The sequence below is a fragment of the Esox lucius genome, chromosome 17 (assembly GCF_011004845.1).
Source record: "Esox lucius isolate fEsoLuc1 chromosome 17, fEsoLuc1.pri, whole genome shotgun sequence".
Classification (NCBI taxonomy): Eukaryota; Metazoa; Chordata; class Actinopteri; order Esociformes; family Esocidae; genus Esox; species Esox lucius.
Genome location: NC_047585.1, coordinates 38275274 through 38291245, shown reverse-complemented (window position 1 = coordinate 38291245; position 15972 = coordinate 38275274). Strand labels below are relative to the sequence as shown.

Here is a 15972-nt window from a genome sequence, read left to right as displayed (position 1 = left end):
TCATGTTGGACCTGTTGTCTTTAGTGTTATTTACTTTTTGTTATAGTGTCATGAATTGCTTATGAACTTATGTAGTAATGACATAGAACCTGCTATCTTTGGTTTTATTCACCTTTTCCACCTTAGCTTTCTTGTCAGCTGGTGGAACAGCAGACTTGGTCACTGGGGCAGGAGCAAACTGTTCAGCTTTCTGGAATATGGAAAATATATATATTATTTAGTTACATACTGTTAACGTGAAACTGTCACTAGAATGCTAAAATTACAGATCCTTAAAATAATATATCCATTGTCATAACCTATTACATCAGAGATGGTTTTCTTTTCTCAAAGCCGACATAAGAACAACATGGTATGTAGAAGACTGTTCAATTAGACGTCCAACAAACTAGCCAAATTGGGCTGTGTCATTATGAATGCGTTGTGTCAGCTGACATTCAACACTACTGTTGTTTGCTCCTTGGGGTTTAAGGCCAGGTGTTTTGTAAAAGCAATCTGCTGATGTGAAAAGGGCTTTAGAAATACATTTGATTGATTGATAACCTACCACTGGTTCCCATAACAGTTTCATGCTTATGACAGTTTTACAATTGAACATTCCAAATTAAAATGTGGGTTTAAATGAACCCCACAGTTGTTAGAGGACCAATATTATACCTCAGCCCACCTGGGTCTTAAAACACCACAGAGAATCAGGGCCTGAGTTTAACATCTTTTCAGGGATGAGGGATTACACCAGCGGTGCAAATTCTCACCTTCTCCTGTTTTGGGGGGGTGGGAGCACTGGAGGTCGTAAATCCAAAAGAGAGTGAGTCCAAAGCCTCATCTGTGCTTATGGGTTTCTGTGATCACACAAACAAATGACCCCAGTTATATACAAACCATTACAGAATAAGTGTAGCCTTCACAATTCACCACCAGATGGCGCCTCGTACTGACAGCAACCACCCACAGAGGGAGGAGGGATGACAGGCAGACCACATGGAGGAAAACAACTGACACACCCCGTCACATTCCCATATTGATCGCAACAAAGAACCCTGAACTCTTTATGAAACACAACCCATAGTCAGGTCAGTTGTTTTAAATAAACTCTGAACTCTTTATGAAACACAACCCATAGTCAGGTCAGTTGTTTTATATAAACCAGCACTTGCAACAACCGGACCAGTTTGGACAGCTAATGTGTGAGAACCTACAGAGAAAACAGCCTCATATCCAAACACAGTCTCAGAAGCACCGGGCAACTTGAGACAGAACAAAACTAGGCGTGTCCCCGAAGGACAGAGAGTGACTGTGAGCGTGCGTGTGTGGCTGAATAGGTGTGGATTGATGACTGATTGGCTGTTGACTGAGCTGGTTGGAACAGGGCCTAATGATGTTTGCAGATCCAACAACCCAAAAGTGCAATGCAGAATTCCTCACTGCAGAGGCGTCCAACAGTGACAGTGACACACCTGTGGTTGAGTTAGTTTATCTACAGGCACGAGAAACAGGTCAGGATGGATGGAAAAGGAGAGAGGAAGAAAGACAGATGAAGAGTCCCAATTTCCATCCACGCTGATGCTCTGTAAACAGCAATACTATCAACAAACATTCAGCAAAATGTCTGTTGATCAGCAACTGCTTGCAAATGTTAGGGTTAGGTTTAGATTAAGGGGTATGGTGAGGGTTACGTTTAGGGTTAGAAAAATGTTAAGGTTAGGGTAAGGGTTACGTTTAGGGTTAGAAAAATGTTAAGGTTAGGGTAAGGGTTACGTTTAGGGTTGGAAAAATGTTAAGGTTAGGGTAAGGGTTAGTAGATAATTAGTTAAAATTTTACTGATAGTCAGAAAAAAGGAAGGGAAACATCTTATTATTTCTCTCCAACATACAGTCCATTCCTTAGCAGTAAATTGCAATGACTTACCGGTACTTCTTTTGGCTTGACATCTGCAACTGGGGCCTAAATAAAAAACAGATATCTTAATTCAATATAATAAAAGGGAATTAATTACACACGTAGATGAGGACGGCTACATTTTACACTGACGAGATCATGTTCTCAGATGAATAACAAGACGACATTGAACGTATGATTCATGAATCGAGACGATGGCCACTCGTCGCTGAGATACCAGGAGATCAGTGGGACCAGATGACCACATCCTCCAGTCAGAAGTTTCATGTCCAACAGGGCCACAGCAGTGCCAAGCCAAACACACACACACACACACGAGACAGGCAGTTACGAGGACGAGGGCGACAAGGCGTTGAGGACTGACCGTGTTTTCAAATCTGTATCCTGGAGGCAGTGGGACATCGCCCCCCCCACATATCACAGACTTGGACGAGGTCACCACATGCTGCGCGACACATGCAACAACATTAGTAATGGGGCGTACATGCAAATCTATCACTCGCACGCATACGCACACCAAGGGTCGTGTACCTCTGTGACCTCTGGCCCGGTGTATTCAGGGGCATTGGGGTTGAGGGGCTGTGACGAGGGCAAGTAATCAGCCAGGGCATTGAAGGGGTCCGCAAGCTCCTGCACATGCAACACAGCTCAAACGGCAGCAATGCAAACACATGCAGTGCATTTTAGTGCAAAATCAAAAAAACACAAGGGAATGGATGATTTACCTGTTTGGCTGTCTGAGCCCCTGGGGGAGCTACTTCCACCTGTACCTGTGGGACCCGAAGGGAGGGGGGGGGGTTAGTGAATGCAACAGTAGGCTACTGTCTGTGATACATCTCAGCTCCTGTGTCTATCTGAGTGGGTTTGGACTCTGTGGGCTTAACTGAACAGAACTGTCATAGGCGGTACTCAAATACAAAAGCAGAATGGATTAGGAACCCTTCCAGGGCTGTAATGTCACTCACATTACAACCCCAAATATGTTGCTGTGCAATCTGGCATTTTTATTTAGGCACAAATCTGGCTTTAAACGCTGCTACTTAGACCCAGTGTTATGTACTTAGATCCAGTGTTATGTACTTAGATCCAGTGTTATGTACTTAGATCCAGTGTTATGTACTTAGACCCAGTGTTATGTATTTAGACCCAGTGTTATGTATTTAGACCCAGTGTTATGTATTTAGACCCAGTGTTATGTATTTAGACCCAGTGTTATGTATTTAGACCCAGTGTCATGTATTTAGACCCAGTGTCATGTATTTAGACCCAGTGTCATGTATTTAGACCCAGTGTCATGTATTTAGACCCAGTGTCATGTATTTAGACCCAGTGTCATGTACTTAGACCCAGTGTTATGTATTTAGACCCAGTGTTATGTATTTAGACCCAGTGTTATGTATTTAGACCCAGTGTTATGTACTTAGATCCAGTGTTATGTATTTAGACCCTGTGTTATGTACTTAGACCCTGTGTTATGTACTTAGACCCAGTGTTCTGTACATAGACCCAGTGTTATGTACTTAGACCCAGTGTTATGTATTTAGACCCAGTGTTATGTATTTAGACCCAGTGTTATGTACTTAGACCCAGTGTTATGTACTTAGACCCAGTGTTATGTACTTAGACCCTGTGTTATGTATTTTGACCCAGTGTTATGTACTTAGACCCTGTGTTATGTATTTTGACCCAGTGTTATGTATTTAGACCCAGTGTTATGTACTTAGACCCAGTGTTATGTATTTAGACCCAGTGTTATGTATTTAGACCCAGTGTTATGTACTTAGATCCAGTGTTATGTATTTAGACCCATTGTTATGTACTTAGACCCTGTGTTATGTATTTAGACCCTGTGTTATGTACTTAGACCCTGTGTTATGTATTTAGACCCAGTGTTATGTACTTAGACCCAGTGTTATGTACTTAGACCCAGTGTTATGTATTTAGACCCAGTGTTATGTACTTAGACCCAGTGTTATGTACTTAGACCCTGTGTTATGTACTTAGACCCTGTGTTATGTACTTAGACCCTGTGTTATGTACTTAGACCCTGTGTTATGTACTTAGACCCTGTGTTATGTACTTTGACCCAGTGTTATGTACTTAGACCCAGTGTTATGTACTTAGACCCAGTGTTATGTACTTAGACCCAGTGTTATGTACTTAGACCCAGTGTTATGTATTTAGACCCAGTGTTATGTACTTAGACCCAGTGTTATGTACTTAGACCCATTGTTATGTACTTAGACCCATTGTTATGTATTTAGACCCAGTGTTATGTATTTAGACCCAGTGTTATGTACTTAGAACCAGTGTTATGTACTTAGAACCAGTGTTATGTACTTAGAACCAGTGTTATGTACTTAGAACCAGTGTTATGTACTTAGACCCAGTGTTATGTATTTAGACCCAGTGTTCTGTACTTAGACCCTGTGTTATGTATTTAGACCCAGTGTTATGTACTTAGACCCAGTGTTATGTATTTAGACCCAGTGTTATGTACTTAGACCCAGTGTTATGTATTTAGACCCAGTGTTATGTACTTAGACCCAGTGTTATATATTTTGACTCAGTGTTATGTACTTAGACCCTGTGTTATGTATTTTGACCCAGTGTTATGTACTGGTTTGTATTAATTCAGAGAAAGAATGAAAATGTGCTCATCAGACCAGTAGCTCCCTATGCCAGGGGACAGATCAACCCCCAGCAGTCTTCTTCTGTGGTAATGTGGTAATACCTTGGTCTCGGGCCCCTTCAGAGAGCCGACACCAGAGGGGCCGACCGGAGCCGTGACTGTCGTAGCCACCTTAGCTGGATGCTGTTTAACCACGTCTGCCTTGCTTGGTGTGGTGGGGACACCCTATCAACGCACACGGTTTGGTTAAATAAAATGAGGTGCAGAGCAGATCTCAGAGGCCTCCGCTTAACCCCGCAACTCACAGCAGAGCGGAGTGATAATGGGACAATATTTAGCACCTTGTCTCCAGGAGCAAAAGCAGAACAGCAGTACGTTGTCGGAATTCGAGTTTAGTACCAGAGTGCCAAGAAGATATTAACACCTGATTCTGTGGGTAAGGAAAGGCGTCACGAGATATACCTCGTCAGAAATGTTAGTTTACAGTTTAAAAAAGTAGGAGGATATTTCAATCTACCGCGGGGTTTCAAAGGGAAGGTACCGCAAAATGCATAATGAACAGGACCCCATCAATCCCGGATGCACAATACCCAGGAGGAATGTCATGATGTGGTGCAAAGCAGCCAGAAGACAAAGGACAACGTGGACCCATGATGTGGCTTCTACGTGGTGACAACAGGTGTGTTAGACTGGGCTTGGCCGGGGAGTCCACTGTAATGTGAGTGGGGGGGGCCATGCTGGTGAGGGGGGGGGGCACTTAGTGACATCACGGATTGAAAGGAAGAGTGTCTGTTCCTTTCCCAATTAGAAACCCAAAAACACACACAGCTTCAAGGCAGAAACAAGGAAGTCCAAAGCAGAAATGTTTTGACAAATATCCTTTAAAAAAGGGTGGATGAATATAAAGACAGAATACCAAATAACAGAGTGAAAGACGAACTGAAACCTCAGGCCCAAGGGGAGAACTATGAAATACGGAAAGAGTTGAAAGGAGGGAGGTTAAAAAGATCCAGGCTGAACCAAGGTTAAAGACCCAAGGAAAGATGGCCCAGACCATGTTCCCGTGGCAGTCTGTTTTGGAGACTCCTTGACCTTTGGAGGTCAATGAGCATGAGGCTTAAGTGGAAGCACAAATATAAACTAGGGTGAAGTTCGCGGCAGACACTGATCCAGGGTCGGTCACATGCTCCCTTCCTCTAGTCAAGTTGGGTGTTTGTAGAGGGTCAGTTTAACCGAGATCTGTGCATACAGGAAACAGCTACCTGAGGTAGACAGGATGAGACCATGACCTACATTCCGGGAAGGGGGTTCGAGGGTTACCTTTGAGGCGTCTTTAGAAGTGCCTTTGTTCCCAGATGCTGGTATATCTACGACAGGTGCTGGTATATCTACGACAGTGGCCCCCAGCCGTCCCACATCGGACGTAAATCAGAAGGCGCAATCAACAAGCGCTTTTGCGGTCGCAGCGAAGGAGGAAGCAAGCAGACCTGAACGCACCATAGGCAATCCCGTGAAGTAGTCAAGGACAGAGAGCCAAAGCAGGCGGAATGAGAATGATTAGAGACGAGGTGAGAAGGGAATGCATCGGAATGCAAGGTTAAGAATGTCAGATTGACCCAACACTGCACCCCTGGGAATCCCCACAGAGCCTGGTAAGACAGGCCTGGTACCTCTGCCCCTTTGACCGCTCCTGTCAGCGTCGTCCCTGCTATGGCAACACTTCCTCCCGCTTTGACACCACTTCCTGTGGCTCCGGTCATTGTGACAGATGTCGTCCCTGGCTTTGTAGCCATGGTTGTGGCGGCAGATGCACTCTGTAATGCAACAAGGATTGTGTCGTGTTTGATTACTTTCGGGTAAAAGTAATGTAATCGCGCCACTGATCTTCTGTGTCCTTCTGTGTCCTGCGACGCATCTACCTGAAAACTCCAAACGCAAAAGACTGAGAGAATCCACCAGTTCTGTAATCCGGAGGGGTCAACCTTCTGCCAAAACACCTGGACACACGTGGCAACCTTGGCATGCACTTTGATTAAATCCTATTTCAATAAATAAAGGTCCTTCCCAAGAAGCCTGCACCAACAATATTGGACATTGATCCAACAAAACAGTGGTCCAATCCATAGGCCCTACAAATATCGGGCAGGAGGCCAGATAAGGCAGATGCTGACTAGAGGCGTTCTCTGCCATCAGTCTCCGTTTCCTGGAGAGAGAGACCAAAGAGTGCTAAGGTTTAACTGGCCACTTTTCACTAGAGTAGGGAACAAATTGTTGTGTGGGTCTAAGCTGGTCTTAATAATAGAGCCAACTAAGACAGCCCATTTCCTAAATCAGAAAAACACCTGGTGGAAATGATCTGGTCAACACATTTACAATGATGAAATGACCCCAAGAAGGAACAGTACTCCATGTTTTATCTCAATAAAGCTGATCACATAACAGTACCATTACTGAAGATACTATTGAAATTAAAATCAATTGAAAGGTGGGAAGGGATTGTTAGCTGAATAATATTTGCGGAAGAGGGAACCTATGCTGCGTGACTGTTTTCCTTTAAATAATAAGACATAATGGGCCAAACAAAGCAACATTTGGCCTGCTGTGTTGTAACAGGAAAGACATGAAAAATACTGAACACCGCCCAAATAATGGGTCACAGACTGGAACCATACTGAAAACTCGGACCCAGACCCAAAAGAAGCAGACTACAGATTGGCTAAAGGAGGCGGATGAAAGTGTGTGTTACCTCAAATTGTGTTGGATTCACTGCGACCTGTGCCACAGAAGTGGGCGAGTACTGTCTAGGCTGCGACTGGAAACAAAGACAAAGAGAGGGTTAAAAAACAGACAATATACAAAGGAATATACAATAGTGGAAAATACAGAAAAATCATTGTTAGAATCACTGATGCCATTACGCCTTATAATATAATAGTAATATAATTTCAAGCCAAAATAATTCAAACCAAACCCTCCATGCTGTTCAAATGCCTGCAAAACAGTACCATTTTCTGAAACACAATATTCTACATGACATGGCATAATAAACCTCTACAGGCAGTCCCGTTTCATTGATAAAATGACAACTATTCAAGTAGATATATTCAATAGTTATTCTCAAAAAACCCATATTTTTATAATAATAACATTTATCCAAAAATTGTGGTTAGAGTAGCTATAAGTTGCACAACTTTGTGTTCTTGATTAATTTCCCTAGCAACGTTTAGACATTTTGTTGCAAACTGGATTACAAAAACGAGTTTGTTTGAATGCTAAATGCTGATTGGTTCATAACCATGGTATATGAGATGGCATACCACAGCTATGACATGACATCACTTTTTACTGCCCTAACCAGTTTTTAAGAGCAATAAGGCATCTCAGGGTTCGTGATATATTGCCAATGCGTAGCGCCTAAGAACAGCTTTTAGCCGTGTTGGCCATAAACCACACCCCCTTGTGCCTTATTTCCTACATAGACAAAATGGAATATGGGCACAGTAACCAAGACGCACCTCGGCAAGCCCATAATAGGACCAGGTTTTAATATCAATACTGAAACTGCCACCTGGGAATTCTTTTTTGAAGCCACCATGCAAAGTTATGTTTCGTACTAGGTCCTTGTTTCAATGCGTATTTCTCAATTTCATCAGCTAGATATAGGGCCATGATGAATGTAGAGTATATTTTCACAGTTTTGTTATGTTATAGACAGAGTTTCTTTCCGCAAACAGTATCCTATAAGGAGAAAGTAAAAACAAGCTTAGACATTTGTGCCAGTTTACAGAACCTTTGCCATGACACTACAAATTGAGCTCAGATGCATTCTTCTACAACACGGCAGAAGAACCCTATAAATAAGTAGTTACCACCCTACAGTCTTGTAGTTCTAATTTTCTTACTGCAATTGAAGCAACACATTAATATACAGTGATAAAAAACGTGACATGAAAATGTGACATGATTAAGTCATATCGCCCAGCACTACATTGGGAAGTGGCCTAATGTATTTCTTATTCTATAGGTCCTAAGAATGTGTGTGTGTTTGCAGAGCGAACCAACCAGTCCAGCCAGTTCAGAACAACTAATGTGTTACACAGAGACAGGAGACACAGTCAGACAGCCGGTCAGAGAGACACAGGAAGCGGCCAAGAGGTTAAAACCTTGTTAATTCAACGTTTTCTGATCCCTACTAGAAAATTATTTCTTCTACTGCTGCTCATTCCTGTCTCATTACCTAGTCAATGTCCAGTGGGATGACAATGCTGTTGACAAAGATGTGGTTGAACACTTGACTAAGATATAGTTGAGACCCAGCTGTGGGCTTCAGCTAGCCAGCGTCTCTGCCCACCAGGCAGCACTAAGCAGAATTTGCCATTGGCCACATTCAAATACCTTTAGAAATGCATCCCTAGTATTCCCTTCCCTGAGAGAACCCAAATGTACTTAAGTGAAAGGACGCTTACCAGCCTCCTGGTGACGACTGAGTAAGGAAGGAAAGATGCACCTGTAAAGTATTGGAATAAATCCCCAAGCAGACAGGTTGGGAAGGAGTGACAGGTGAAGTCAGCCAACGGACCAGACAGAGTGCCAAAGCCAAGCTAGAGAGTAGAGAAACCGAGTTTGACAGGTCCTTAACAGAAACGCCCCCTCATCATCATTTTTATCCTGACGGGGCCACTCAGTCTGCTCATTGCCCCAGAGCGAGACATCTCATTGGTTAGATCAAGGAGGGGAGGGAACTTTGTTCTGCTTAGTGCGTCAGCCCCATCTAGGAGAATCCAGCCAGTGAGATGTTTCACTTTGCTGCATCTCCTCCTTGTGGCACTCAGCAGAGAGACATGATAAAAAACACTGAAAATGTCTTTCCTGAGGGCATTTTCCTTTTAAAGAATATAAACAGTCCTAAAAAGATAACCGGGGCGTGGCACTGCTGGCCTCAGTACTGACAAATATTTGTTGGTGCTAGGCAACACACCGGATTCTGCCAGCAAATGGAAAATGATACAGATAAAGAATGGGAGGAGTCTTGGCATTGTTATGGCCATTCTGACTGGCACATCTTTTGGCAACCAAATAGGTAAAAAGTACTGTGTTTTCTGTCTATCTAGAATAAGTTCTGTCTACTTATTTATCAACCTTTGCATAATGCTTTCTGGTTTGACCTGAGCTATTAGAATATTACACATGTTCACTTTAAATTGAATTACAGACTATTATGTTTCTGTCGAACAACAAAGGAGCATGGCGGTCTCAAACCCAGCTGTCTTCTCTGTCTTTCAAACAACAGCACATGGCACAGGAAGTGGTTTCAGTGTGCCAACAAACTGCGCTTTTCATTTATTAATTTTTTCTATTCTTTTATATTACATGTTTGGGGGCATTTACAGCTTTGTCTGATAGAGACAGTTCAGGGAGTTTTGCTGTTAGAGGTTCACGTTGGGCTACAGTTCATGTTGCAGCAGTAGGTTGGCACTGGAGGCAGCAGGTTATTTTAAACTGCTGGATTATCCCAGATCACCACTTCTCATTTTTAACTGTACACAAACTCTGTCAATGAACCACTCTGACCATAACAAGGCCCCTCGGCCCTGGCCTGCATATAGGATGTTATTGCAGGTTATTATATCCAACGTAGGTGCATAGAAACTCACAGTTGTCTTAGCTCTTGAAATAACGTAAAAAAGTACACAACAGTCCATGATTCAAAGTAAAGCGAAAGACCAGTTTTATCAGAGCAATTCCAGGGTTACAGTATTATGTGGAAATGAAGAACAGCATAGAACTACAGATAAGCAGGACAATTTCTACAGAAAGTGGTAGAAACACATTTAGAGGGTCTATTAAACAAATCAGTGGTAATTGTGATCAGTGGGCAGTGTTGTATTGCTTTTTTAAAATTCTGCCCATCAGTTAATCAGTAACGGTGAACAGCCTTGAAGACAGTTATCAACAAATCTTCTGCACGGGTAACTGCCAGCTAACTAGTTGGCTGTTGAAGAACAGTGCTGCTCGTCAGCCAATGGAGTCTCTGGAACGGGAAGCATTTACCTTCATAGCTGATGTCAGACCAGTGCGAGATAACTGCTGACCATTGACATCTCATTCCCAATCCTCAGGACGGTGACATTAGGAATGGGATTGGATGGCTAGTCTTAGTTACTTATTTCACAGTTGACATTAACCTGATACTAGTTTACTTGAAAAGCACATTTGAAAAGCACACTCAGGGCAGGCTGTTGCGCATCATCCAGTCCACAGAGAGGGTGACATCTGTCGTCTCTACACGACCTACACACCCCCAGGACGTGGAGGCGAGCGGCAATGATTGGGGCTGATCCCTCTCACCCTGGAAATGGACTATTCAGAACTCTCCCCTCTGGCAGAAGGCGGAGGTCTATCAGGACCACAACAACAGTTTCTTTCCTACAGAAGTAGGCCTCATGAACATGCCCCCGGAACCAAACTGACTATAACCCACTCCCCAAATACACACACAACCCCCAACTGGAAAAATCTATTACCCTTCCCCACATATACACACAACCCTCAACTGGACAAATCTATAACCCACTCCCCAAATACACACACAACCCTCAACTGGACAATTCTATAGCCCCTCCCCACATACACACAAAGCCCTTAACTGGACAAATCTATAACCTAGTTTCCCACATACACAAACAATCCTCAACTGGGCAAAATCTTGCACCTTACATATACATCATTATTATTTTTCTGTAATTTATTAATGCTTTCATGCTCAGTACACTGTTCTTATTTGTTCTTAGTTCCCTTATTCCTTCTGTATAAATTGTTGCACCAACGGCCAAAAAAAATTCCTTGTTTGTTGTGAAACTTGCTTTGCATTAAAACTCTTTCTGATTCTGATTGATGCATTCAATCTGTTGGGTGATAAAACATTGAAACCACCAGTCACAGCGACAACAACCACAACCAGTCAAAACGACAACAACCATGACCAGTCACCACAACAACAACCACGACCAGTCACCACAACACATGACCAGTCACCACAGACATGAAATAGGGCAACACAGACCGGGGTCACAGGAACCCTGTGTACCTCACGGACAGATCCATTAGCGCAATACCATCAGAGACCCCACGAGGGTGGTAAATGTCAAGGTTAAAGGTCAGGGTTCAAAGGGACCCAGACTGTTATTTGTCCAATGGTCCGATACCATCAGATCAACACGATTCACATGGTTGTGAAATTTATTTTTCCATGTTTACAGAACATAACTACAACCAGGTTGTTTTGTTGTACCACCAGGCATCTAAAATGCATGAACTAAGTTGCTCTGGATAACTGAGTCTCGTAAATGACTAACATGTCAAATGGAATAATATGTAGAACATTCACAGACCTGCTCAGACAAGGCTAGGGAAACATCTGCTGGGCTTCTGTGATGGGGTGGTTCCCTGTTGCAACTTGTAATTAAACATGCTTGTTCAAGACTGAATCAAATGGCAGAGTTGAATGCAATGGACAGTTGTCTCAATGTCGACAGGGACAGTGCAGGGACAGTGCATTGCCAAAACCACTACAGGCCAATTGCTGAGTAGAAAAACATGAATAATAATAAGCCAAGAGCAAACCAAACATTATTCCGACTACACAACGACACGATCATGACTAGTAAGACAGTACTGAAACATTATTACTGATTAGAAGTCCAACCAAGCACTCCGAGACAGTAACATTAACCCAGAGCTGTATAACATATTATGCTTACCAAATTCTAACCAATAGTCTCTGTGTTTGTATATCTATACCTGTGTCCAACGTTCTAACATTCTTTACGCATTCCGCAGGCAAATGTTCTGTGGATGGTAAACAAGTGGAAAATAGCTTCTTCTTCATGGACACCATTAACAGGTTTCCCACACAGTCAATTGTCACCCGCTCTACAATCCTTGTGGGAGGTTTTGGGCCCTGCAAGGTTAGTAGAATGAGACTCCCCCCAGAAGTCTCTCAACACACACACACACACACAGAAACAAACAACAGTGAAAAGGAAGGGGCTCTAGTTACCGTAGCAACCTCAGAACAACACACAAACACATTTCTAGCTGATAACTAGACACCAACAACAGCGTGACAACGACGGCGGTTCTGGAAGGCGAAGGGGGGCTACTGGCACCGGCAGCCCAAACGAGCCTCGGGGCTAAAATAGACATGCGGGCCGTTTTAAGAACTAGTAACCCCCAAAACCATTTCCTGTCTACAAGCGCAGGCGCAGGCGCACGCGCAAAAGACAAATGACATGCATCTCTACCCAGAGCTGTCCTAGCCAAATCCCAGGAGGGTTGTATGTCTTGTCTTTGGTTTACTCAGCTATGCCATGAAAAGTGATGAGTAACAGTCGGCCCCACCCAAAGACCAGAAACCGACGAGATGTGAAAGGGCTGGGTTTAGCAACACAAGCTAGTAGCTAAGTGTGATTTCCAAGGGAGATGGCACAAAGAACGTCATCGGTTCGACATCTACCCTAATTAACTTCCCAGTTGACCCCAACACATCTGGCTGATTCAGTGGTTTGAAAGATTCAGTGGATTGGCATAGACTTTGAAGCATGTGATACTGACCAAACTAAAGTATTTGGAGACAATTATGCCTGGTAGTATCATGTCCAAGTTCTGCTGGTGTCAGATTAATGCTATAGTAAATCGTAGGATAGCTGAAGTTAGTTGAAAAATAGAAGTCAATGACTGGAAGGCACCATTTAGCTTCTAAAGTGTCCTGGACTTATGCTTTGCCCTGCAAAGAGGCTAGGTGGCAATATTTGACTCTGTTAAACACTGCATACTTGTAGAACTCTTTTGTTTCATACTTCAGACGTCACAACAGCAGTGAGTTAATTGAATCACAAAGTCAGAATGTGTGTGTGTGTGCATAAAAGCAGGCACTTGGCCTCCAACTGATTCATATGAATTTCTGTATTTTCCCCTTGGTCCAGTACAGCTCTTCAGAGCTATTTTTGCTAGTTTCCTCCTTAACATAACATGTAAACATCAGAAGACCCCCAGTCCTGCCTGACAGATATCTGTTCATGAGAGATAAGCCATAACGTCACTCATCACAACTCTGCTAAAATCCTGAAACTAAACGGATCGCCCCAAGACAGGAAACTAGAAAACACACACAAAAAAAGCTACATGTTCAGTGGCATACATACCATAGATTCAAGTGTGATTGTATCCTGTATTTATCCTGATAGTCCAAAACTGCCCAAAGGCTAGGTTACCTCAGATTGCGTATAGAAGTATAAATGTCCAATACACAAACTAACTCCCAAACATACACACACACACGCACAAACCACAGACGAAAGCTCTGCTCCTCCCACTAGGGCATGCCCGACAAAACAGTACTGTTTAGGCCCTCCCCTGTTCCAACAAGGAAGTGACGTAGCATGGACCTGACTCGTCAGATGGTCTACTGTGCCCTCCCTTCTCAAGGCTATCCAGGAAAAACAATCCAGCACAGTCAGATTCCATTGGTGAGGGAAAGTTTGGGCTGGGTCTTCTGACTGTGTGTGTGTGTGTGTGTGTGTGTACGTGTGTTTGGGAGAAAGCAGCTTGCTAACACGGATGCATCCCAAATCCTGAATATAGACATAACCAATGAAAATAAATTAGGCAATGTAGTTAGTATGTCACAAAATAATAATGATAGTTAAGTGTCATTTCGATGACGCTTTCGTCCAGAAGCTACACTTAAAACCTTCCAAGCACCGTGATCTACTAGATGAGCATGACTAGGTCTTATGAGAAATAAAGCTCCGTAATGCGTTCCTAGCTGACGTTGATAGATAAGGGTGTAGCTGAAGCAGCCAGGGAAGGAGTGGCTTGAACTGTCGCTCTGGCAGCGGCAGGGTGTGTCTGACACACTCACTGCTCAGGAATCTGAACAGCAGAGCCACTCACAAAACCCCGAGAGGGAGGAACAGAGAGAAAGAAAATGGAGGAAAGAACAGGGCGGAAGAAAAAAAAAAGAGAAGAGGCATATTAAATACAAACATAAATATGTCAAGAAAATGAGAGGAGTGAATGAAAGTACGACAGAGAGAGTGAGAGAGTGAGAAAAACTGCAGCCTCTAGCCAAAACCGCACCCTTTTACAGAGCGAAGCCAAGGTAGAAAGAGGTAGGCAGGGGCAGAGAGAACGAGTATAAATGTTGAAAAGGAAAAGAAAGAGAAGAAAAGGATCACAGGCAAGGGTGGATGGGGGAGGGGTGGTGAGAGAGGAAATTTGTGGAAATATTTGGGTACTTCTCTACTCTGCCTTGTTGTAGCTGCAATGAAAGCACAGGAATGGAAAGCAATGTGACATTAGCCAAGTCTTATGTAACAGAGAGGAAAAACGTAGCTATGTGAGCTCAGGCACATGTTTGAACTACAATGTCATATGAGCTTGGACAACACTGATTTACCAACACTTCAAAACCTCGATGCTGCAGAAACCTAATACAAGCTAGAGACGGTGTGCTGACTAAGTGAAGTTCTTGAATAATATCCCTCTTCAGAGTTAAGAGGCAAACCATTAGGGGGCAGAGTGTTAAAGGCCCAGTGCAGTCTTTTAAAGTGTTTACAAAACTTTAAAACATATATAGAATGTATTTACCAGAGCTTCCTTTGGGCCAGTTAAAATGCTCTGTCAGATTTTGCTGGCTTTTATGAGTTGTTTTGGGAAGATATTTGTCTATGAAAATTAGATCACATTTGCGACATCGAAGAAAGGGCTAACGTTCAATCCCACCCATTACTAACAACTTCTGATTTCAGTTTCAGTGTTTGACTGGCTTGGGTTTAACATGAAAGGTTCTTCTAGCAGGATCGCTCCCTCTAGTGTCCAGAGACAGTGTGGCGCTTGCGGTGAACCGCAAACATTTCTGTGTTCTTTTCCCGTCAATGAATTGAGACGTGGTCTGTGTGATGAAAGGTGTTTTAATGACCATGACACAATCTCCTTTACAACAGAAATTTCCTCAGTCAACCTGTGTCTCGAAATCCACTGAAGAGAGAGACGGTAAGGGACGAATCAGACGGAGCTTGTTTTGTGTGGTCCAAGTTGCACTGGGAGCTTTTAAGGTGTCACAACTACAGCGATGAAAGACTCCATGGAAGTACAGCTCACACCCTGCATTTCACTCGCTTTTCCACAGGAACGCAGAGCTGCCCAACCCTGTTCATAGAAAGCTGTCATCCTGCAGGTTCTCTTTCCAACCCTTATCAACAAACTTGTTTCTAATAATTAGATGAATGGAGAATTAAAATCAGGTCGGTCCCAACTGGGGTTGTAGAGAGCTCTCCAGGCAGAGGGTTGGACAGCCCTAATACGGACAGTAGCTCAGGAGGGCGGTCAGCCCTGATGTGATCCAACATGTAGTATCTATGCAATGTCCCTGAGATGC

The 15972-nt window shown here is 43.3% G+C and overlaps 1 protein-coding gene across 31 annotated transcripts in view; it reads right to left on the bottom strand.

Moving 5' to 3' along the window:
* Window positions 1–15972, bottom strand: part of cast (calpastatin) — a 52434-nt gene that overhangs the window by 13962 nt on the left and 22500 nt on the right. For 14 of the 31 annotated variants that reach the window (XM_034287114.1, XM_034287113.1, XM_034287088.1 and 11 more), the window contains 9 exons: window positions 7279–7344; window positions 6203–6346; window positions 4635–4757; window positions 2626–2670; window positions 2432–2530; window positions 2265–2345; window positions 1910–1945; window positions 756–842; window positions 113–190 (listed from right to left, as the gene is read on the bottom strand). In XM_034287114.1, coding sequence (XP_034143005.1) covers window positions 113–190; window positions 756–842; window positions 1910–1945; window positions 2265–2345; window positions 2432–2530; window positions 2626–2670; window positions 4635–4757; window positions 6203–6346; window positions 7279–7344 — 759 coding nt within the window. Of the gene's footprint in view, window positions 1–112; window positions 191–755; window positions 843–1909; window positions 1946–2264; window positions 2346–2431; window positions 2531–2625; window positions 2671–4634; window positions 4758–6202; window positions 6347–7278; window positions 7345–8998; window positions 9096–12332; window positions 12369–13735; window positions 13904–15972 lie in introns of those variants that run through there. The other 17 variants (XM_034287094.1, XM_034287101.1, XM_034287104.1 and 14 more) reach the window with 11 other exon arrangements.